Source organism: Sander lucioperca, chromosome 16 (assembly GCF_008315115.2).
Source record: "Sander lucioperca isolate FBNREF2018 chromosome 16, SLUC_FBN_1.2, whole genome shotgun sequence".
Taxonomy (NCBI): Eukaryota; Metazoa; Chordata; class Actinopteri; order Perciformes; family Percidae; genus Sander; species Sander lucioperca.
Genome location: NC_050188.1, coordinates 2,317,314 through 2,342,465, shown reverse-complemented (window position 1 = coordinate 2,342,465; position 25,152 = coordinate 2,317,314). Strand labels below are relative to the sequence as shown.

The 25,152-nt window shown below is 41.3% G+C and overlaps 1 protein-coding gene across 1 annotated transcript in view; it reads left to right on the top strand.

The window, feature by feature from the left end:
• The window catches only part of trim71 (tripartite motif containing 71, E3 ubiquitin protein ligase), a 32,542-nt gene extending 7,882 nt beyond the window's left edge, over positions 1–24,660 (top strand). Inside the window, exons 2-7 of the mRNA XM_031287119.2 lie at positions 11,050–11,217; positions 15,932–16,066; positions 20,330–20,572; positions 20,773–21,270; positions 22,097–22,237; positions 22,498–24,660. Coding sequence (XP_031142979.2) covers positions 11,050–11,217; positions 15,932–16,066; positions 20,330–20,572; positions 20,773–21,270; positions 22,097–22,237; positions 22,498–23,070 — 1,758 coding nt within the window. The 3' untranslated portion in view covers positions 23,071–24,660. The remainder of the gene's footprint in view (positions 1–11,049; positions 11,218–15,931; positions 16,067–20,329; positions 20,573–20,772; positions 21,271–22,096; positions 22,238–22,497) is intronic.
• Positions 24,661–25,152: the final 492 nt, after the last annotated feature.

Genomic DNA, 25,152 nt, shown 5'->3' with positions numbered 1-25,152 from the left:
ACGCGCCTGGCTGTGCACGTGCGTGGCTACTCAGCAACACACGCAAATAGTTTTTATAAAGTAGAGTTGGGGAGGGGGGGGCATACAGAAAGTGGTTGCTAGGCATGAGCGCCTACAATACATTGTGTTATAAGGATGAAGTGAAGTTGAACTAATCAGTTTGACAGTCTACCAATGCTCCTGTATCTCCTCAGGGACCATTTTTGTCTAGCGTTAAACTAAGGAAGACAGGGAGATGGTCAGATGCTATGGGAGGTCTTGACATTTTATTGAAGTATGTCACACATTTCCACAATCCTACTTTTCTTTGTAAAATTTTACTGAACTATTATCTAGTTCTGTAGGGGGAGACAATCACTTGAAACATATGCTGGGTTGGCTTTGTGTTCACCAGTTTTAGTCCCCCTCTCTGGAGCTCACTAGCAGAGAATGTAAGGAAACCTAACCCTACACTGACGCTGATACAAGGCCAGAGGAATTCCTGTAACTTGAGTTTATACCTCCTGGGTACTCTTTACCCTCTTTTCCTCTCTCTCTTCTCTCTCACTCACTCACTCACTCACACACTCTCTCTCTCTCTCGCACACACACACACACACACACTGTGTGCCGACTCCTGCCTTTCTCATCAGTGCTCTCTGTCTGCTCTATGTCAGAGACAATGGACATTATGGATGCAGAAAGTCTCCTCAACATGATTTAGCAGCTGTTGCTGTTGAGAGGCAAGTGATTACATTTCATCACTCCTGGAAGTGTCTGTGAGTGTTTGGCAGCAGCGTTTTTCTTTCTTTTTTCTGTTTTTATAAATCTTTTTATTTGCAAAAAAGAACAGCAATTGCTTACAGACATTTGGCAACAAACATTTTGTTTTTTTTGCTCCCCCCACATACTGCCTATGCAAATAATAGTTATACAGAAAAAAAGGGTATTGTACCAATAAAGTAAATAAATACACATAAAATGAAAATATATATTAAAATAAAGTAACAATATAAAAGTGTATGTATATATATATATATATATATATATATATATATATATATATATATATATATATATATATATATTAAAAAATACATATTGAGAGGTACGAATAAAGGATGTCTGTGGATGCACAAGTATATAGGCTAATTTGCCATCAGCTCTTATCATTATACTCCAGTATGTTGAGAGCTCAAACAATGGAGAAGGGTTAGTTATGAAGGGTGCAGTTCCTTGTTAATTTTTGGGAAGAGTCTTCAGCCTTTCAAAATAAAACACCAAAGCATCCCATCTCTTATGGAATTTGTGGATCGACCCTCTACTGGAATATTTAATCTTTTCTAACTTTAGAAATAGCATCAGGTCGTTCATCCAAGCTTAGGCTTTGGGTGAATGTTCCGATTTCCACTCTAACAAAATCCTTCTCCGCGCAAGAAGAGTTGCAAATGCAAACACATCTTTTAGTCTACTTGTCATTTGTATCCCCTGGAACGCCGAAAATAGCCATTTCAGCACTAGGCCGGATCTCTGTCAAATGCCTCAGACAAGGTCTGGAATACCATAGCCCAAAAAGTCTTCAGCTTGTTACAGGACCAAAACATGTGGGGCATGTCTGCCTTTTCTGTGTGGCAACGATCACATAAGTCATTTACATTAGGGTAGAGCATGGACAGCCTGGCCTCAGAATAATGTGCCGTTTTCCTTTTCTAAGAGCATCTCCCATCTGTAGGTAGTTATCCTCTGAAGAGGATTTTAGTGTGTGTGTGTGTTTCCACACAGCCAGCAGAGTTAGATTATATGAAGTTGTACTTCCAGGTTTTTAATGCACAACATGTGCCCAGTAATTAGAGAGCATTCCCTGTTTCCTGTGTGTTGTGAATGTGTTTCATGTAGGCTAAGGGGGAGTGTGTATGTGTGTGTGTCCTAGCTTTGATGTCCATATGAGGACTTTGGGCCATATAAATTTAATAGAACGGTAGGCATTTATCACGTTCCCTTGGACAACAGGATTTAAAACCCATTCAAAAGCTGGAACCTGCCGCTTCCTACTCAGTGGTTGTGCACAAATGGGGTTTTAATTGGCCATTATTTGACCTCACTCAACGGGATTGCGCGGTTAACACATTGTGACGTTAAAACTCTCAACCTATTTAAGGGGACATTGCACAGCTTCCAGCCATGTTTTGTCTACCATAAGTATTTTTTTTAAATATTAGGCCAAGACTATGCTTGTTTTTTAGCAGTTGCGATAAACCGTCGGCTCAGTTGCTGTAGTTAAAGAATCCAGCAAGTTTTAGCTCTACATTTTTGCTAAGCTGTTTTTTATGGTACAAAACTAGATTTCTTCCTACTGTCCTAGGCAGCCGTCTGTTTCCATTGGCTGTAGTATGCAAATCGACTAGCAGACTCTTAAAGCTTGGTTGATTTGTATAATATTACAGGCACTGGGTAAAAAAAAAATGCAGCCACCTTAATTCATTTGAATGGCTCTGATGCATTGACACGGTGTGGATGCTTCAATCTTAAAAATAAAACAAAGAGTCACAGCATCGTCCAGCAAAACAGTTGAACGTGGCTGCAATGCAACTCACTGTCATCAGGCAAGGTGCTGCATTGGCCAATCTAATATGTGCAGGCACACATTCCTAGTATATTACTTTGTAACCCAAACGTCATATTTCTGCCGTTTCTTCTTGATCACCGAGATGGAGGATAAAGTGATTGTTGCCATCCTTCCTCGTAGTTGGGTAATGTGTTTTGGTGTCCCATAAGCCTTCAAACGTCACTCAAACCGGCTGCCCTGGATCTACTCCAAGTTACCTCATAATGATAATATATTATAGTGTTCAGTAAATATTGTTTCGTTGTTTTGGCTGTTCCTTTTATTGTTTTCTGTTTTCACTTCAGGAATTAGCATTTTTAAAGGTTTTCACTTGGTTTTCGTTTTATATTACGGTTAATGCTACATGTGACAGGCATTTGCTCACGTTGATGTTTCAGCTTACTTGTGTAACCAGTCCATTTCCTGTAAAGGTCATGCTCTTTAGGCTGCCAGGTTGGTATGCCAGCCTTGTACATGTGTATGTGAGCGACAAACGGGTGAGGAATATATGAGGCCTTTGGGACAGAGCGGTGTACAAAACGATGCACGTTTGTTGTCTTTCTTGCAAATGTAGCATGTTGGTTAACGTTTTGGACCAAATCTGTTTATATGGTTATGTTTTGTTGACATACATGAGCAGTGAAGACAACATTGAGAGCTTAATGTGAGAGTGTGGCAGAATGGATTGCGGGTCATTAAGCATGTGGGTTGTTTATTATGCAGTAACCAAGAATAACTGCGTTGTGACTGTATACAACTCAGCTGCTCAACATTTCATTCACACAGCTTCTCCATTTCTCCCCTTGGTTGCTCGAAGCTGTGCCCCCCCCCCCCCCCCCCCCTCTCATGTTTCTCCCTTTTTCTCTTCTTCGCTTTCTACATTGTTGTTTACCTCCTTTTTCTCTTTCCCTTGATTTTTATCCACCCCCTTCTCTCGCACTCTTTCACTTCCTTTGCTCTTTATTTTTTTTATTATTTTTTTTTTTTTTTACTGCTCAAGTATTAAGCACAGGATAGTCAGTCACATGCTCGCTGGCTAAGGAGGCCAGCTGACTGTGGTTTGTTTTCCTTCTCCGCTGTGGGGCTGTCCAATCAGATCGCCTTCTTACAGCCACCGCCCCCCCTGTCGTATCTGGCAGAGTTTCAAAACATCAGCAGGCATGTCTGTGTGCGTGTTGTGTCCGTGGCAACAAGCCAACGGGTTGCCATGAGAGGGCGTGGCAGCGGTGGAAGATAGGAAATAGCAATGATAGAAGACTAATGTAGGGAACAGAGAGGGGAGGGAAAAACTGTATGTGAGCAAGATATGGAGGGTGTTTGGAAAAGATTAGAGTAGGTGTCTGTAAGTTTCATAAAAGGATTTTTGTCTGGCAGATGGTGTTCCTGGGAATGTTGGGATTGGGTATTCCACAGATTATCAGCCTGGACATACCAGACTGGCTTCAGGCCGGGGCCGTTTATTTTCCCCTTTTATAAGTGAAGTAACGTTGCTAATATTTCTCTCTTTCCCTAGTTCTTAACCCTATCTAAAACAGATGCAGAATGGTGAAGCGCTGGAGTTTCCTCACAGACAGATAATTCAGAAATGAAAATTGATTGTTTCTTAACCTGCCTGATCTATTTTGCTATGCAGGAAGCGCTGCACAATATGATCACCGTAATATTTTCTTCATAGAGGAAGACAGTTTTTGTGTTAGTGCTTAAGGCATCCTGACACCGGCTTCTGCCTGATGTGCTGGAATTAGGCCTGTCGGAGTTATGTGTTTGTCATCAAATCTTTCAAATGCTTGGCAGTCTTACCTGACGTGACTTTTATTCGTGTATGTGTAAGGAATCCCTAACATTTCGACATACAGTACAGTAAAAAGAGAGCCCACATTTGTTATTTTAACTCAGTGTGAAATGTGTTTTTAACACTTAATTTTGTGTTCGTAGTTAAAAAAAAAAAAAAAAAAAAAAAAAAAAAATTGACAAACTGCACTGCTACTCGTTCTATCGTGGACTGGCATGATTACAGGTGAGGTTATGAATGCGGTCGCCTCTCCTTCATTACTAACTTTAAAGTGCCCTGAAGCAAGGCATAAAATGAGGGATGTGTCCGTTTCTCAAATAGAAAACACTTATATTAAATGTGTTTGTCTTAAAGCTGTTAAACACACAGACCACACCTTTTCAGGTTTTAAAAGACAGAGTACATAGGCCTACAGCATTAAGGAAAAACAATTTAACATCCACTCAGTTAATCCCATTATCTTAAAAATAAACATACTTAAAGTGGACATATTATGCTTTTCCGTATTTTCTGTCATATCTACAACGCTATAATGTCGGATTTCCATGTTAAACGTGGCCAAAACATAATGAGGTAAACGTATTTTAGAGAAATCCCTGTGAGCTAAAACATTCAGATTTCCAACTGTTCTGAACGCTCTGGTTTCAACCGTTTTTTTCTACTCTCGGCTTAGTGTTACGCAACTCTAAGCCGGCCTTTTATGATTGGTCATAAGCTCCAGGTAGGCAGGACTGGAGTGTTTTTTTTTGTTTTTTTTTAAGCTACTGCGGTGTTAAGATCATCTTGGCTGCCAATGTTGTTAAATTCTCCCCAATTCCAAGTCACATTACTCCTGAAACATTAACGGTTATGTAGTATTTGGTTTAAAAGCCTTTATCTGCGGATATTTGACTGTAGAAAGTGCTGCTATATACTATTAGTGTCCTCTGCTAACTATAGTAGCTACATGCTAACGGCAGTAAAAGATGTCATCTTGGCTGCAAATTTGTTAAATTCTCCCAATTTTGGGTCGCATTACTGCTGAAACATGTACGATTGGGTAGTGTTTGGTTCAGAATAGGGATGCACCGATCTGACTTTCAGTCCCGATACCGACGCCTGGGCTTTGTGTATCTGTCGATACCCAATACCGATCCGATACCGTTGTTGAATTAATAATACACTGTATACCTTCTACCTTATACCTTCCTTCCACCATGTGGAAGAGACTAAAGGCACCAGACGTTCCTAACTAAACATTACTTTCCTAACTAAGACAAAATAACATAGATGGAATGTATTGAATTCTTATTACACTCAACTCTTCCAGCATGCGACACACGTGCAACAGAGGGAAAAAAACTGGATCGGCCCGTGGATCTGTTAATTTTTCTGATCCCTGATCCAGCTATTTTGTCAATATCGGGACTGATATCCGATCTTAATATCGGATTGGTGCACCCCGAGTTCAGAAGCCTTTGTCTGTGATTTTTGAGAGTAGAAAGTGCTGTTCCATTACAATCTAATGTAGCCTAGTGCTAAATATTAAGTAGCTGCATGCTAACGCAAATAGCTGTAATCTTGGCAGCCAATGCTGGTCATTTCTCCCCAATTTTGGGTCACTTCACTGCTGGGACATGTCCGGTTGTGTAGAATTTGGCTTAGAAGCCTTTATTGGTGATTTTTCACAGTACAAAGTCCTGCTATATACTCCTTTTGCAGTAGTTTCAGCTTCAACTATTGACGCAACAGCTGAGGCTGCGGCAGAGCACAGATTCTAGGAAACACTCTGGCCAATCAGAGCAGACTGGGATTTTTCGGGAGTGGGTCTTAAAGAGACGGGTGCTCCTACAGAGCATCTCATACAAAGGGTGAATACAGGTGCAGCAGCCATAGGCAGTATGAGAAAAATAGTTTTTTTTTGTTTGTTTTTTTAACATTAAAGCATGTAAACATGTTCTGGTACAAACACAAAATACTAAGTATTATCCTGAAAATGCTATATAAAAGTTGCCCTTTAAGAAAATGTCTGTGTATTTGTACTTGCAGGTTACTTTTAAACATCTTTCAAAAGATGTTTTGAGGTGATTTACTGTTAGACCTTTCAGTATGGTTTTGAACCAAAATGTATTTAGTTTCTCTGGGTTAAAATAATAATTTCCCATAGTAAGTTTCTTCACAGATCAATTCCACTAACCTGAGCCCCTGTGCACTGCTGCTGGGAAAATAAAATCCCAGAGGAAACAGTCTGATCTCATCTCTAAAAATAAGCTCACATCTTTTCCTACTTACTTCAGAATGGGTTTTATAGTTGTGTTATGTTGTATATCGAGTTTTAAGTCATGCAAGCCATGTTAACAAACATATTCTGCAGTACATGTGAAATGCATTTTTTTTACATGTAACAGACAAGGTATAGAGTAAGATGGAAACTGTTGAGGAATGGCATTTGAACATGGTCATTGCAGATGATCTGAGCATCTCACAGTCAGTGAAAAGTGGTTAAGTTCTTTGAGAGAACGGGCTTTCACAGTTTTCAGAGCAGCCCTGGTTTTTCCAGCGCCACAGTGTGACATTACATGGCCCTTGTCCCTTCCCCCCACTTGGCTCTGCACGCAGGCAGGGAGTGCTGCACGGAGTGATTTTACTGGCTAGTTGAGCTCGTGCCCTCTCCCCCAGTTCCCAGTACCTCAGAGGGAGGGAGGAAAGGGGGCTGATCCTAATGCTGCCTGCCCACCGTGTGAGCAAAAGGCCAGGATCACAGCCATCATGCATTTAAGGTTGTTTTCCTCACGATTTCAGTATTTTGCTCCTGTTAAGCTAGAGTGTGGTGTGATTCTTTCATACTCCATTATAGATAGCCTGTAACTAGCAGATTATAATGTGAATGTGTATTAGTGTGATACTACTATAGAACAAATGTGTAATGTCCCTGTCCTTTTGTGGGGCGTGGAATTATTGTACTTGAGTGCACTTTCCACCATGTATTAACACGTACTCTCGTAAGCAGAGATACATTTCTCAAATAACTGAAATTAGTACTTGGCCTGCTGGCGCACTAGCAGTGTTGGTCTATATTTGTATATATGACTGCAACAAACAATTATTTTCATTGTTGATTTATCTGTTAGACTATATGTTTAGTCTATAAAATGTCAGAAAACGGTGTAAATGCCCACCATAATTTCCTACGGCCCAAGGTGACATCCTCAAATTGCTTTGGACCAACACAAAAACCCAAAGATATAAAATGTACAATGACAATGTTTCGGCTTTATTTGTATGATTTTTCAATGGAAATAAGAAAAAACAAACAAAACGACAACAACATCAACAATCCTTAACGTCTTTGATTTATGAAGAAACATTTTCAAACTCACACACACACACCCCGACATATGTAAATGTCTAAGTGTAAATGCATTAAGGAGCATAATGGGCAAAGAGGAAGAATGGGGAAACCTCCGGTGCATTAATGAAATACAATAACTCACTTCCCCCAATGTGGCCGAGCCCTGCTACTCAGAGCATCATAGCTGGTGATGGCATGTTTGTTCCAGCCCCTCCTCAACAGCAAAACATCCAGCGGCACACATCAAGTTTACTTTTCATTTTGTGTGTACCTGTTTTCCTGTGCATTTTGCACGCACATCAACATGTGCTTGGATATTTTGTTAGAGCATGTGACATGCTACTCTGCAAGTCTGTATGTGTTTACTATTTCACATCTTTTAAGTTTTTTACATTCTGAGTCACATACACACTGGAAGTTTCTGGTGTATTCTTGCATGTGTGAGTGTATCTGGCGTGTCTGTGAAATTCCTGGTCTGTTCTAGTACCACATGTGTAACGGAGCAGCTGTATTCGTAGCTTGCAAAGAATTAGGCTTGTATGTTAAGCATTCTTGTTTCTCATAGCTTGAATAAAAATTAGTTATGAATTACTTAAAGCTTGTTAAAGATGGGTTTTAGAGAGAGGCAGATAAAGACAAAGGCAAGCAGAAAAGGAACAGCATCCTTCCATGAAGACCTCTGGGAAAAGCCAGTATCCTGTGTAAGTCAATAATATTGACTGGCATTCCAAAAGGTTGGTGTTATGTAGTCTACAACCTTGTGTGTATGAGTGAGTGTGTTTCACCTCAAGGACTGTTGAGCTGTTGATGGCACATACAGTAAGCAGCAGGTAGCATTTAAGAAATCTGAAGCCTGTTGCAGCTGTTTGTCAAAGGATCTTTTTCCCTAAATTAGCCGAAGCAGAGAGGAAGACTTAAGCAGGCTATTCTCCTGAATAGTAGGTGCTAGGCCTATAAACATCACAAGTAAGCAAGTCAGTGTTTTCATAACAAGATCTACTTTCTTATCACCATGAAAATGTATATTTCATTTAACCACTCGTCATGTAATTGTCAATATTTTAACGGCTTCATTTGATAATCTGAGTGCTGCAGATGGGTCCTGTAGATACTATGGGTCTATCGTTCACCAGAATCCATTCTATCCTTGCACCATCAATCTGCCTGTCCCTCAGCCCCAACTGCCTGAGCCCTGTGTCCATCATTGTCTATCTCCACATTCCTCCTCCACTCAACTGCATTCCTTGCTTTTGTGTGTCCCGTCCCCTTTGAATTTAGGAGATGTCGATGGGGGTGGGATAGGACAGGAGGGAAGAGGATTGAGTGACAGTGTTGCAGAGACTGTAGTAGAGGACAAGGCTCAGCAGAAAGAGGGACAGCAAGAAAAGGACAGGAAGAGCTTAAGGAGGAAGAAGTAAAAAAAGGGGGAGGTGTGTGTGTGTTTCTCATTAGATTATGCTGCTCCCTGGGGGGAACAGCCATAATTGATGGATTGATTGCAGGCCCCTCCCTATCCACTCAGGTCTCCTGCTATTGGAGGCCATTAATGTGGTGTCTCTTTGGAATGGAAGGCTAATTAAATATGCACTAGCCATCATATCCCAAACAATCAGCATTCAGAGAAGGTGTTTGAAGCAAAGCTTAGGTTTTAACCGCACAGGTTAAATGACATTTTTCCTTCTTATCCCGATCATGTCAACCATGATTAGTGCTGATTTTACTTTATCAGTTATGCATACTATATACCAAGCATCTCTGTTAAAATAAAACTGGTATATGGCATACATAGGCGTGTATATTTCAATCTAAGAAAATGTAGGAAATAAGGCATATACAATTTATTTTAATTAAGAAAATAGTAAAGTTCAAAGGCAAAACTACAAACTTCCAAACAGAAATCTCAACAAGCATGAGACTGTTGCCAATACAGTAATGAATGGTTTGAAAAATATGACATCCCTTTACGGCCCTCTTCCACAGATGTTAAAAGATTGTTCAGAATGAGTATTGATCTAGTTTTTGTGGCCTTTAGTCCCTTTGTACTTCTTCTGGCTCTGTGTTTTGGAAGAGACAAACTCACTGGGGTCTCAAGGCCTATATGAGTACCTAGTAACGCATGCATTTGGATGACATGTTTATCATTCATGGTCTTTTTATAAACTGAGCATTATCACATTGCCACAAGTCAAAATCATAACAGTAATTGTTGGGGGTCTAGCAGTATAGAGAAGGGGATCGTGGCGTGCACAGGAGTGAGCAAGGCAATGCATTGTGGTGTTTACACGGAGCTACGGTAGAGAGGGAGTGACAGGCTGGGAATCAAAAGAAGGATGGGAAATACTGTTTTTTAAAATGAAATAAAAATGGATAGCTGTCCCAGAGTCATCTTAAACTTTGTATATTGACTTCTAATAGCCGTAGTGACCGCACCGTTTGGTGTAGTTAGCAATGCTGTTACCATGGTTAGTAAGTCGTCTAAAAGATAAGATAGACTTTATTAATCCCACACTGGGGAAATTCCTGTGCTACAGCAGCTCAAAAGAAGAAAAAAAAATGTATACACAACAGAATACCACAAATACACATTAAGTAGACATAGGTGAAAAAAAAAAATACATTAAGTATAAGAAATAGAAAAAGAATAGAATTGGTTATAGAATTAGTTATAATAATAATAGCAATAAATCAAACATATTTACACAGTAATAAACCTCCTTTTATAAACAGACAGTATATAAACACAGATATACAGATGAGTAAGGTGTGGATGAATAGAAATGAAATATTGCACAGTTGGAGGTAGAAGACAGAAGATATACATTAACTATAATATATATATATATATATATATATATATATATATATATATATATATATATATATATATATATATATATATATATATATATATATATATATATATATATATATACACACTAATAGAATTAAATCAAACCTATTCACACAATACACCTTCTAAAAAAACAACTGTCTAAGTATGCATACACAAAGGAACGTTATATTGTAGCTCAAAACCTTTTTTGAGTTTCTTGAGTGTCTCTGAGCGATTATAAGAGTATTTAAATTGATTGGCCAGTAAGATTTATTCAACATCTCAAATTAGTAAATTTGTCTATTTGTGAGTATAGCTTTGATAAGGCAAATGTATTTATATAGCACATTTCATACCCAAAGGCAAACCAAATGGCTCATATGCAGTATCAGTCATGTATGAAGTCCAATGAAGTTTTTTGTTTGTTGTACGGCCATGACAGCAGGTGTTGATTCAGTTCGTACTATTTGGAACACAAAACTGATTTGTCTATCTCCCTCTTTTCCCAGGTGTTTCTGTTCTTCTGTGAATCCTGCTCGGTGCCTATCTGTAGGGAGTGCAGTGTTGGCCGTCATATGGGCCACACCTTTATTTATCTACAAGATGCTGTACAGGACTGCAGGGCCATCACCATCCAGCTGCTGGCAGATGCCCAGCAGGGACGTCAGGCTGTGCAGGTGAGACAGGAACCCAGACAGACACATTCTCGGGGGATAAAAAGGAAATATCAGTGATTTTTTTTTCGTTTGTTTGCTTGTTCTACCCCTTTAGAGCTGGAACTAAAGCAGCAGTATTCAGGCAAACGTAAAACCTGCATAAAATAATTAGAGATGCACCGATTACAACTTTCTAGGCTGATTCCGATTTTTGATTGAGTTTGAAATGCCGATACCGATTTTAGCCGATTCCGATTTCATATTTTCTAACCACTTTACAGCACACAGAGAGCAGACGGCTCTGCAGAGCCGTGTATAATTACGACTTTATGACATTTCATAAGCGGCTGATTGAGCGGCGGTGCGCTGATGTTGCACGATGTTAATCATGCGCCGCCCGAGTGCATTTGACCGGCATAAAATCGGCATACGTCAGACTGACCGGCAGGTTGCCGGTCGTGGCCGATCACGTGAAAATCGGCCAATTCCGGACACCGGCCGGTCAATCGGTGCATCTCTAAAAATAATACTTATTCATGTGTTTTGTCTTTAAGACAACATGGCCAGATTATAATTGCATTAAAAGGAAATGGTATTGTATAACTCCACTGGATTCAAATAGGTCAACCTGATTTAAGTCCCTATACAATGCCAAGAGCTCTTCTGCATGATTCTTCAAGGTCTGACAAAAAGCCAATCCTTATGGAGGTCAAACCACACAAGTCCACACACACTCATCCATCTCCTAGAGAAACCAAGCAGTTGCTGAGAGCAGCTGTGTCTTTCCAGTGTTCCTCAGCACAGAGAAGACCAGCTTGTGTTTGAGAGTGACCAGACCTGGGCTGCTGGGAAGCCTGAGGTTATAGGTGTCCAGCTGGCCCTGAAAGAGAGGGGGAGGTGCGGCCTGAAGGTCAAAGGGGAGGAGGAGCCGAGTGGGGGATGGGGGAGGGTAGATGAGGTATTTAAAGGATTTCAGAGAATGGACAACTCCCCTTCTCTTTAAAGAAGTGGAATACATTTCCCTCCCCCTATTCACTCACTCACCCATCCACTCACTCCCTCCCTCCGCCTCTGACTCTCACTCCCACACAAACACACACACTGCCTGTCTTCAATTACGTAATTATAGATTGGGTGGCAGCTTCATAGACCCCCCTTAGATTTCATTTTATACAGTGACACATGCACAAGTGAAGACTGGATGAGAGGTTTCACTAACTGTTTAATAACAATGACCTAAACAGTCTAGTTGTGATTTTTTGCCCATGTACGAAAGCACCATATGAGTTGCATGTATGGTAATGGTTTTAAATTGTGCGGAAATAATTGCTTAGTCATTTGACAAATGAAAAACTAATTTTAACAATTTTGGTAAGCAATTAGTTCAATTCAGTAATTTATCAAATAATGTATGGCTCTAAAGCATGCTGGATCTGTGAGTTTGTGATTAGGCACAGAAGTACTCTGAGCCAAATATGAATGCTAGCATGCGGATGTTTAGCAGGAAATGTTTACCAATCTCACCATCTTAGTTTAGCATGTTGCTGCTAACATTTGCTAATTAGCACAAAACACAAAGTATGTGCTGGACAAATTAATTTACAACACACGACAACTAATTTTGACCTCGTTAAGGGATCACAAAAGTTATTTACGTTCATAGTGAGGTAGACATGAAATTGTGAGTGTGAGTGAGATGTGTTGAAACCACACCTAAAAGTGGTAACAATGATAAATCACTCACACTAGGGTTGTCTAATGAGTAAGTTCACACAACGTGGACCGGGATCTGTGCCGCTGAGTCATTAGAAGCACGCCTACCATCTGGCAATACCTTGCAGTGTTTGGTGTGTGTTTGTCCATTTTGTGCCAGGTCACCATGGGAGTAAATGCTGACGCCAGATAATATGTAAACACTCACACCACACGCGCTCCTGTCCCCTGAGGTAGGAAATTTCCGACCACTCCACATCCATTATCTCCGCTGACCTCTGACCCTGGGCTTGTGACCTGCTGGTTGGCCAGAGCTCCTTCCCTGTGATTGGTCAGTTTGACTCTCTTTGTGTTCCCAAGCTGTTCTGGGAATTTTGAGGGAAAAACCAAAAGTGAGAAAATGGAGACACAGTGCGTTTTACATTCAGTTTAAAAAAAGATTATATTCAGGTTAAGGCAATACCCCCTGTTTCTCAAACGCCATGTATACACCTACTCCGGTTAAAATCGGACTTCTCATAACCCGATTAACAGACCTAGAGAACTCCTTTAGTAACCGGGGTACGTCTGCATGTACACGCCTTAATCGGAATAAGGTCGGGTTAAGCGTACATATAACCCCTTTAATTAACATGATACAACAAAACAAAACAGTGTCAGCAGCAATTTACTGTCCATGTGCTTCAGTCCCCACCGAGCAGCAGACACTGGGAGATGGCTCAACAGGTTATCCATCTCCGGGGCTGTCAACGCTGTGTCTCGGCAAAGAAGTTTTTATTTTTTATTTGTCTCGGCAAAGAAGTAGAGGGAACGATCCACCCGCTGCGGTTGATGGCTAACGTTAATGTTAGTTAGCTAACGTTAGCTTGCCAATTCCACTGACACTGGGCAACACTTAACGTTACAGATAATGAGCCAAACCAAGTTGTCATCTGGCGAGAGCACTAGAGTTACACCCGTAATTCTTCCCATTCTTCCCCGCTCATGTGTACGGGGAGAACTGGCATAATCCGGTTATTCACTTAGACCACATGTGTCAAACTCAAGGCCCGCGGGCCAAATCCGACGCCTTCCAGATTTTGATCCGGCCCGCATATCAATTTAGGTTCCCAATACATTTTGGCCCACCTAGCTTTTTCCCACATTTTTTTCACTTTTTGGCGATTTTTCGTTGCTTTAGACTTTCAATGTTTTGGGCGCTTTTTCTATGATGGATAATTTTTTGCTGACTTTTTTAGGGCTTTATGTGGACCAAACAGTAAGTGAGAAAGCTATATGAGACATGCAATAATACAGTCAAAATATTTGACTTTTTCTCTTAAAAAAAGCATGTCAATAAACTTTACATGTCTGGCCCTGGATGTGATTCTCTTTTTCCAGTGTGGCCCGTAGTGAAGTGGAGTTTGACACCATTGACTTAGACCATACCCCGGTTACTGCTCTGCATGTAAACGCACTGACAGAGACTGAGGAAGATAATGAGACCGAGGACAGAAAATGAGGTGTAAAAAAGAGAACCTGAGCAGGAGTGAGGGAACTCAATGGTAAGAGAATTTTGTATGAAGACAAAGAGACAACTGGAGAAAGTTGGTGGCTTTATAGTTCACCCTGCCTCCTTCCTCACAATGTATTGATAACACTCCCCCGATTCTTCCAGGATTCCCTCCCTGCTGTTCCTTCTCTGGGGGCCTGGTTTATTTGACCATTTAGCTGCCCACCTCAAATGGCCAGGCGAAAGAGAAAAGGGCCCTGCTGCCAAGCTTTGTTCTTGCAGGGCTCCACTGGGGGGTGGGCGGTATGTGTCTCAAGACAAGGGTTGTAGATCATGACCTGTAGAGGTTTAGGTGACCTTTGATCCCTGCGGCCGATATCACAAAGGAGGCCTTATGCCACCTCCTCGTTCGTCCCTGTGAGGTCCGGTTCACCCTGTGACCTCCCAGAAAACGCCAGAGGAAAAGCCAGATAAAACACTTCGGGGGAAGGGAGGGAGACAAAGAGAGAAATGTGCGTTTAGCCCAGATTGTGGGTTTTAAAAGCTTAAACCTTAAGTCTATGCCTGTATTTAGCAAGGTAATGAAGAAACGTAATGTCCTCATGTCACTGTACAGAAGCCCTGATCATATAATTCCATTTTGTGCAGTGAGAGGCACTGTGTAAAGAGCAATTCATGTTCAGTACATACATTGGGCTGGGTAAAATGTTTGAAAATATTTAATATGATGTTTGAGTTTTGATACCAAAACAATGCTGCTCAGTTTTAAATAAAGAATAGTGCCTAAATAAAATAAATGGCAAGAATAAAATTTAGATTCAAATGATATTGAAAAATTAAGATAATTAAAATAAAGATTTTAAAAAGTCAACTTTCAATACTTTTCAAGTCTAAGGACACTTCAGAATGTTCAATATTGCACTATGAGGGGGAACCCATTTCAAATGTACTGCATGTATTATTCGTATTTATGATGCTGACTTTGAATATCAGGACCGAGTAGGTTTTCAGCCCAGCAGGAAGTTGCGTCATTTTGTGCTGTGTGAAGTGACTTCCTATTCCTGACCCATGTTTCCCTTTCAGCCTCTAAAGGAGCTGCCAAACATGAGAAAGGAAAAGATCACAAACACACAAAAACTGAGCAGGTGTTTGTGCAGTCACAGGAAGATGTCACATACAGTGTCCTCTCTTTTAATGTTTCCTAGTCCTCTGCATCCTGTTTCTGTGGCTCATCTGTATCCCATTTGAGTAATAAAACAGACCAGGCGGTGGTGTGTTTGAGCATTTAGACATTCCTGTCCGGTCCTTTTGTCACACTGCAGAGTGAGAGATAAGCATGTATCTTTGCTTGACCCCACATCTAGTGTCTTTTTTTTCTTTCTGTCCCACTCTTTGGTCCATTATCATTGGAAGTGATCATTCATAAAATTCGGGGGAAAAAATCTCTTGTGGTTCAGATAATTGTCAAATAAGGCTGACACAGTGTTATGGCACATCAGCGAGATAACATGGCTGTTTTTTCCCCCCCAGCTAAGCATGGAGAAGGTCCAGGCCATGGCAGAGCAGGTGGAGATCAAAGCCAAGGTGGTGCAGACGGAAGTAAAGGCCCTTGTGCTCAAACACAAGAAAGCACTGGAGGAGAGGGAGTGTGAACTACTGTGGAAGGTGAGCTGCTACCTTTGTGTTCATTAGCATCAAATCAAGTCCTAGACTGGGAAGTTTTGTTTCGGTTTGAAACATTCAGGCCAACTTGGCACAATTGTCAAATAACTCTCTCTATCTGTCACACAGTTTTCTTTACTTTTCACCCAGGTGCTAATGAAATATCCTGTCGGCACTAGGACCCTTGAATACAATACTACTGTTGTGGCATGCTCATTGCCGGCACGTTGTGATTATTACAATGACTGTGTTAAATGCATTACCACCTGTAACAGACGCATTAAAAAAGCAAACAAATACCTTTGCTTTGTTTAAAGACTTTCTGGACTCAAAGGAGTCAAAATAGAAATACAATATACAATCTAAGAAGATGGGCTTTGATACAAATCTAACTATTTCTAACCATATGAGAAAAATACCATACATTTACTTTTTAAGATATTTTATTCATAGTTTTCGTCAAATCACAAACCACTAAAAAATCCATACAAAAGAAGACCCTACAGTACATCCTCTTCCATACCCACACCCATATTGTGAAGGTGTTGGCTCAGTGAGACCAAACTTAAAGAAACACGCCGACTTATTGGGACTTTAGCTTATTCACCGTATCCCCCAGAGTTAGATAAGTCCATACATACCCTTCTCATCTCCGTGCGTGTCAAATCTCTGTCTGACGCACCCACCGCCAGCCTAGCTTAGCACAGATCCTGGAGGTAACGGTTCCAACTAGCCTACTGCTCCCAATAAGTGACAAAATAACGCCAACATGTTCCTATTTACATGTTGTGATTTGTATAGTCACAGCGTGTACAAATAACAATGGTCACATGAGCCACAGCCATCTTCTAACCGTATACATACTGGGAACTATATTCTCAGAAGGCGAAGTACTGCTACTTGGGCGGAGTGATTAGCGCAACACCTGAAAAGCACCGTTGTTATTCTCTGCTCCTCACCACGGGGCTTCTCAGGTGCTGCAAGCAAATCACTCCGTCCAAGTAGCAGAAGTAGCAGTGCTTCGCCTTTCTAAGAATATAGTTCCCAGTATGTATACGGTTAGAAGACGGCTGTGTCTCATGTGACCTTGTTATTTGTACACGCTGTGACTATACAAATCACGACGTGTAAACAGGAACATGTCGGCGTTATTTTGTCACTTATTGGGAGCAGTAGGCTAGTTGTAGCCGGTTACATCTAGGATCTGTGCTAAGCTAGGCTAGAGGTGGGTGCGTCAGACAGTGTTACAACACGCACGGAGATGAGAAGGGTATGTATGGACTTATCTAACTCTGGGGGATACGGTGAATAAGCTAAAGTCCCAATAAGTCGGCGTGTTCCTTTAAGACTTATTAAATGAAGAATCCCCAGGTGTAGTTCCTTAAATGAGTTTGCAATCGCCACAGATAGTCTGGTAAGAACTGCAGAAGAAAAAGATGTCCTCAAATGGTGCTTTATTAACTACAACACACATAATGCAAGCCACTCACTAGTAGACTGAGCTCAGATCTGTAAACTGATGTGTGGTTTCATATTGCATTAGTTTAAACCCAAAACTGTGTATCCTTAGATACACAGAGCAAAGCCATTGTCAGCAGGGGGAATAAGGATGTATGCCTATAACGGAGCATTTAGTGTGTTGTCTAGACTGGTTTAAGCTAAACAAAACCAAGATCCAGTTTTTAACTTGGCAGTTTAGCCTGCATTCTGTGCTTCAGGAACCCTCTGCAAGGGCCTCCTAGGTTTAAGGTTACCCAGCGAACAAGTGGGGTTTAGGGTAAAGAAAGAACCTTCATCCCTGATGCCCCTCACCTTAGCCCCTCTGCTAAGCCAAATCCCTAACCCTTTGGTAATAAATTAATTACCACATAAAAAGGAGACTGTACATGCATGCCATTGTACCAGTCAGGTCTCTAACACATGTTTACAAGCACACAAAATATGCATCCTATCAATTATAACTGAAACCAGATAGTAAAATGTGTATTTGTGCATTTATGTACATGTGCAAATGTGTTTCTTTGGGCCTGACGGAACATAGTCAATGATTTACCTTAACACCCACCAGTCTACCAAACTCTTATTTCTCTTCTCCTGAGAGCAGGCTCAGTGACATTGTAAAAAGTGACCTGTGTCTTACTCCCTCAGATCTTACAGCTCTTATGTGTGCAGGTCAAAGTGTCACAAAGAAGGTTTTAACTTACCAGTGTTCCCGCTTTATTCCTTTTTACACCACTACAGGGGACTCTCTTTATCCCTGACCTGATAAAGCCATTACAGGCAACCATAGCCAGTGTAGAGACCAGTGTAATCTTTTAGAGCCCTTGTTCAATGACCAAATACGCTTTGGTCATTTCAACCCAATAAAAGTGCCACACTGGTGGCATGCTGCACGCTTCTTTACCTGCCAGCTCAGATGCAGAAAGCTTACAAGTTGAGCTGTAAAACGCCCAAATCATGCAAGGTATAGGAAATTACTCAGCTAGTACTGTGACTCAGTGTGATGGTCACCTGTGTAGACAGTGGTGTTAGGAAAACAGAAACTGAATCTGGGAAGGCTCTCCACAGAGACTCAGCACTGTGGCATTAAACTAGAGAGATTCATGACTGAGATGACAGCAAAAGCACTATAATGTGACTCACGGGTAAAACGTTTGACTTAAAAGAGCGAGTCTAGGTGTGTCTTGCATATGTTAGATTGTGAGGTTGTAACTTAGTTGTTACATGAAAGAACATGGGTGTCTCCCCCTCTCCGTGTCTCTGGGCTTTGCTCCGTAACTCTGTGAAATGCATACCAATTCTACCAATGAGTGTTTTCAACTGAGGAACTAAAACTAGGTGTCTGTCCATTAGAAAGCCTGACGTTGAGTCTTTGTCCTCAGTTACTATAAAGTATAACTTGAGTCTCACATATGCAAATTGGAGTTCCACTTATTCCAAGGATTAACAAAAGACCCCTCTCTTTTGGATCCTTTGTTTCTTTCAGAGTTCCCCCCTACTATCAAAAGTCATTCTAACCATAGAGGCAGTCAGGCTATTGTGTAATTCTCTTTTTGTTGTGTTATTCTCTTTTTGTTAGGTGACAGTAATAGCCCAATCCATGCCTCTCAGGTTCTACCACCCTCTTTAATGCTTTATTCTCACTGACTTTACTGTAACTTTATCTGGCTTCTCACGGTAACAGAAATGTGTCGGGGCTAAGTGACGGTCACATTTCCTTTTCACAATTAGCTGAATAAGTCACCCCAGTAGTACTTTAGTACCCATTTTTTTGTTTTATCAGTCCCATTATATCTGTGAATAGTGTTCTTTGTACTATGGAGTGTTGCACATTGTTTTCTTCTTTCTTCTTCTTCTTGCAACAGTTGATTAAAATAGGTTAAATGTTATCTGTGATGCAAAGTGGACTAACAGCAACCCTCTAGCTTTTATAAAATATGCATAAATGATGCCCTTCCATTTAAGGAACATTGTATTACAATTAAAATATGTAATATGTCTAAATCTATAGTAACAGTAATACATTTTGTAGGGTTGAATTTCTGCTCAAAGAAAGCCACAACACAAGAGCAAACACATCAATGGTGTGTTCAGTTGTATAACAAACTCCCCAATAATCAGTCAACAGCCTTTCCAACAAAGATTATATCCATATTTCTCTATGACATTCATGGAGTCCTTAATACTTATTACACAGGAATAAATACGATGTGAGGTTATAGAAGTTTATGACATATCAATTATTTACATTTTGTCAATCGCCCACAATTTGAATTTACTCCTGGAATCAATAATGCACTTTATCTCAACCATGCCCTTCAACCTTAAGTCAACTTCAAATACTTCCTCTGCTACCTCACATCTCTTCACTTAACCTGCATTCTACCAGACTGGTTAATATTGACACACTGATGCCCAATCAAATTTTATGCAGCTAGCTAGATGCATGTCACCCACATTTTAACCTCCTTCTGCAAGAATATTTGACAGACTTGGCATGGTCAGCACATTGCTGCCATCCTGTGGGCAGAGTTGCTGGTAACAGGCTGTGGTATGGAGGTACCAGGAGACTTAATTTCACATTCAATTTTACAGGAAAACCTTAAAGTACAAGGATGTTATGTGTCTGTGTTTTGGCTGCCTGCATTACCTGTGCTTCTGGCTCTGTCATCTGCTTTCTATGCTGTTTGAACAATAAAAAAAAAAAAAAAAAAAAAAAAAACTTTGTTGTTTAACATTCTGTACTCTGGTTGTGTCTCCTTTCAGGTAGAGAAAATCCGTCAGGTGAAGGCTAAGTCTCTGTACCTGCAGGTGGAGAAACTGCACCAGAGTCTGACCAAGTTGGACAGCACCATCGCGGCCGTCAGCCAGGTGCTGGATGAGGGCCGCCACCTTGATGTGCTGCTGGCCAGAGAGCGAATGCTCACCCAGATCCATGAACTCAAGGCTTTGAGGAGCCTGCTGCAGGCGCAAGAGGATGACCGCTTCATGTTCACTCCTCCAGACCAGGTAGGCACTGGGACCCTGTAGATCATAGATCATAAAGAAGTGGTCAGCGCCTAAAGTTTGGATAGGTTTTGACATTATGAAAGCATTTCTATGTTTGCTGAGCCTGAGGTGCTATGGCTGGTTAACTTTGGGTATCACTTAAATGTATTCTTCTAAGTAAACCTTTAAAATACCAATGTATTTCATCATGGTTCCCACAGGCTCTATACATAGCTATCCAGTCAATGGGCCTTATCAGCAGTGGAGCCTTTGCCCCAGTCACCAAAGCCCATGGTGAGGGTCTGAAAAGTGCACTACGTGGCAAGCCTGCATCCTTCACTGTGATTGGATACGACCATGATGGCGAGCCACGTCTTTCCGGCGGGGACACGGTGTCTGCAATAGTCATGTCAGTCCCAGACGGTAACCTGTCTGCAGCAGAGGTACAGGACCACCAGAATGGCTCCTACAGCGTCAGCTACCTGCCTAAAACTGAGGGGGAGCACCTTGTGTCGGTGTTGGTGTGTAACCAGCACATCCAGGGCAGCCCCTTCAAGGTGATCGTGAAGTCAGGGAGGAGCTATGGCTCCCTGGGCTCCCAGGTTTCTTCCTTCGGGTGCGAGGGGGAGGGAGATGGTCAGCTGTGTCGTCCCTGGGGCATCAGCGTGGACAAGGAGGGATACGTGGTGGTGGCCGATCGCAGCAACAACCGCATACAGGTAGAGCATAATCGTCCATGTTTTTCTCTCCGCAATCACACTGTCACAAGTATGTTGAGTTGGTTGTTATAAACCTTTTTTTCTCTATACCTGGCCAGTTTCACAGTTTTTATTTGTGGGACTTAAGGAAATGATAATAAAATGAAGCCAATGAATGTGGGTAAAGCAAATGGAAAGAGAGAGCATTTTTTTTGCATCTAGGGCTCTGAAAGCGACTCTGGCCCCTTCTTTTTTTTCTGTATTCTACCCTCAATTTTAGTCTGTCTAAACTAAACACCACATCTGAACTTAAATTGCATTTAGAATGGTTATATGTAATTTATCATCATTCACTCACCAGCTATGCTAACTTTACTGTTTATTGTGCTGAAATGTTTAGATAGCAGAGTCTGCTTAGCAAAACTTTGTTCATTACACACACAAATACACACACCATTGTCACTGTGATGTCTTGTCACTAAAAGTTTTTTTTAGTGATTAAACGCTGAAAATAGGATAACTAAATATAGGACTGTATTTAATAGAACAAATGGCCTAAATGTTGAGGAAGGCCCTAAAAACTTACCGTACACTCTTACAAGCTTGAGTGGTTCTCACATGTATATTGCTATGCTAGGAGAAGACATTAGCTGGATGTACATTGGAGTGCTTCCAGAAAGCCAGAGGAGAGTCTACAGTCTGTAAAACTTACACAAAAACACAGCTACGTTTGACCATTACTATAACATGCAGGTTAATGTGAGAGCTTTACAGGGGAGTTGGTACATAACTGCTGGAACAGTGAAGTGGAATCAATAAGCAATGTATTTGGTGCTGCCCTCTCCAGATATTCAAGCCTTGCGGTGCCTTCCACCATAAGTTTGGCTCTCTGGGTTCTCGGCCTGGTCAGTTTGATCGTCCAGCGGGGGTTGCATGTGACAGTCAGAGACGAATCATTGTGGCTGATAAAGACAATCACCGTGTGCAGGTATGAACACCAATACATTCCTACTTACTAATTTTGTATAATTGCTGTAATTCTATTGTATTCACATGTGAATCGAAAAGTCCAAAAGCCACAGGAAAAATGTAAAGAGAAAGTTGTTTAAGTTTTTAAAAAAAAGCATGTTAGCTTCTGAAAACTTGTAAACCTATATGCACGTATGTAAACACATAGCTCCTCATGCTTACTCTCTCTACTGCAAATGTAAACATGTTGGGCCCTAAGACATTTGCTTTGTCTGACAGGTGTTTACTTTTGAGGGCCAGTTCCTGCTGAAGTTTGGGGAAAAGGGTACTAAGAATGGGCAGTTTAACTATCCCTGGGATGTGGCTGTCAACTCTGAGGGTAAGATCCTGGTCTCAGACACTAGGAACCACCGTGTGCAGCTCTTCGCCCCTGACGGCTCTTTCCTCAACAAGTATGGCTTTGAAGGGGCCCTATGGAAACACTTTGACTCTCCCAGAGGAGTGGCCTTTAATCACGAAGACCACCTGGTGGTGACCGACTTCAACAACCACAGGCTCCTTGTCATCCGACCGGACTGCCAGTCAGCTCGCTTTCTGGGCTCTGAGGGCACCGGGAACGGTCAGTTTCTGCGGCCCCAGGGCGTCGCTGTGGACCAGGAGAACCGAATCATCGTGGCCGACTCCCGCAACCACCGAGTCCAAGTGTTTGAGCCCAATGGAAACTTCTTATGCAAATTTGGCACACAGGGGAGTAGCTTTGGACACATGGATCGCCCCTCCGGTGTGGCTGTGACGCCTGACGGAGTCATTGTGGTGGTTGACTTTGGAAATAATCGCATCCTCAAGTTCTAACAAAGTTTATCTTTGCATCCTCTCTCTCTGTTTGCCCTTTTGCAGTTTTGTTGATGAAGGAAATGGAGGCGAGAGAATGAAATCAACAGACACAACAGGAGGCAAGCTCAGAGAGGATTGAGAGCATGCTGAAGTGAAGGGAAATTAAAACTATAGCTCTTTTTTTCAGTTACATTACTATATTCCCAATGAGATATCTGTGGTATGTATGACAAAGGGGACCTCTACAAATTGATAATCAGTAGAACAAGCCATATTTTCCTTCCTCTGTCTCAGCTGCTCTGAATTCTCTCTGTGAGCTCTCCTTAATATCCATCTCAGGGATTTTTTCACTTTTCTTGAAATCTTGTACCCTCTGCTCCATACCTACCTCATTTAGCTCTTTATGAATGTACTCATAGTCACTGAGCAGAGGTTTTAGTCCGTGAAGTTTTACAAAGCAGAAAAGCCTACCTCTATACTTTATTTAAGAGAATAGACTATTCAGTTGATATTTGCACAGGATTAAATGAATTCTTGCTGTGCATTTTGAAATATGAGTTAAAGTGAACCTCCTGAATGTTGTTGCTGAGACAATACTCAGACCGCTGTAGAGGCTGCGTGATTTATTCTCATTAGAGGGCTTTGCTCGGAGAGGAAACTAGGGTACAGTAGTGTCGTTTTTCGTGATTTTAGGCTAGTTAGTTTTTCTCTTATGCATCGACCCATGTCTCTTTGGGGCTCTGTGAAGTTTGTCGTGTCATGATAGCCTCAGCAGAGTGTGCGAAGCGATGCCAAAATAGATAGAATCAAAATAAGTTCAGATCACGTTAGGACTGATTTAAAATTGTCAGTACTTTTCAGGCTCTCTCCCTCTAGCTTTACTGGCTAATGCTAAATTGATGAATTTATTGACAAATATTGAAATCATCTCCATAATAATCCCTGAAATAAGTTATAACTAAGTTGCCCTGTGAGAAAAAATAATCCAACGTGTTTGATCATGCTTACACCCCACGCCCCCAATCTGCGCTCATAAAACCGGATGAACTCATGTCTTTGAGCAAATAAGAGAACCTGTTTCGTTACTATCCAGTCAGTTGCGTAAACAACTAAGATGCAAAGACAAGTATGCAAGGAGAGCAATGTCTCCTCTAAAAGGGAGGACCCACCAAAGGATTTTGGTGATGAATTTTCCGAGATCTAGAGCGATCTTAGCGCAGAGATTTAATAATTTAATTGAATGACACCTTTTTGATGAGGCATGCTGTGTGACAAAAGCCTCACGGGTAGACACCTAATATGGCTGTCCAGAGGACGTTGATGACATCAAATAAAGGCCTAACATTATAATCCTTTGGATTTAGATTGTGGTTGAAAGCCACCCCCCTTGGCTCCTGGGGCCAAGGATTTAGTCCAATGAGAGGGCGAGATCACAAAGCCCTGCCCTATTTATTGATCCTCGGAGTGGAGGAGACATCTCCAGATTGAGAGCTAGTAGACCGATTCCTCTAAAGATGGAGGTCTGTAGACCAACTACTGGAGTCAACCAAAGTTAGAATTTCTGCACAATGGCCAACTGTAGATTTGGCGATTTTAAAGAAACCTGGGAAAAAAAGAATCCCCTTTTAAAAACATTTTCTTAAATAATCATTGTTGCTGGGAAGTCTAAAGTCGATAAAACCCATGGAGTTGAGTTCATAGCACTGTCCATGTTAGACTTAGATGAATAAAGAGTGCATTGGTCACAGTTTGTGTACTTCCACATCCTGCTACGACCTGTTGCTGTGTGAGGCAGGTTTTGAAAGAAGATCCTTTTCATCTGTCTGAAGAGATGTTCGTGTAGAGAACAGAAGACACCCGCACCAAAGAGAACCCCATTGTCCCCCTCGCATTTATCATATCATTTATCATTACTAGACAGCCCATTAACTTAAAGTTACATCTTAGATTAGCTTTTGTATCCCAATCTAATTACCATAGAAACGAATAGCTACTAACTCTTTGTGGTGAAAGCATTGTGGGGTTTAGAATCCCCTTGCCCGTTTTCAATCTGTGTTCCAGCACTAGACAATTATGGTTCGGTTAGTCCTTAGCTTAGCA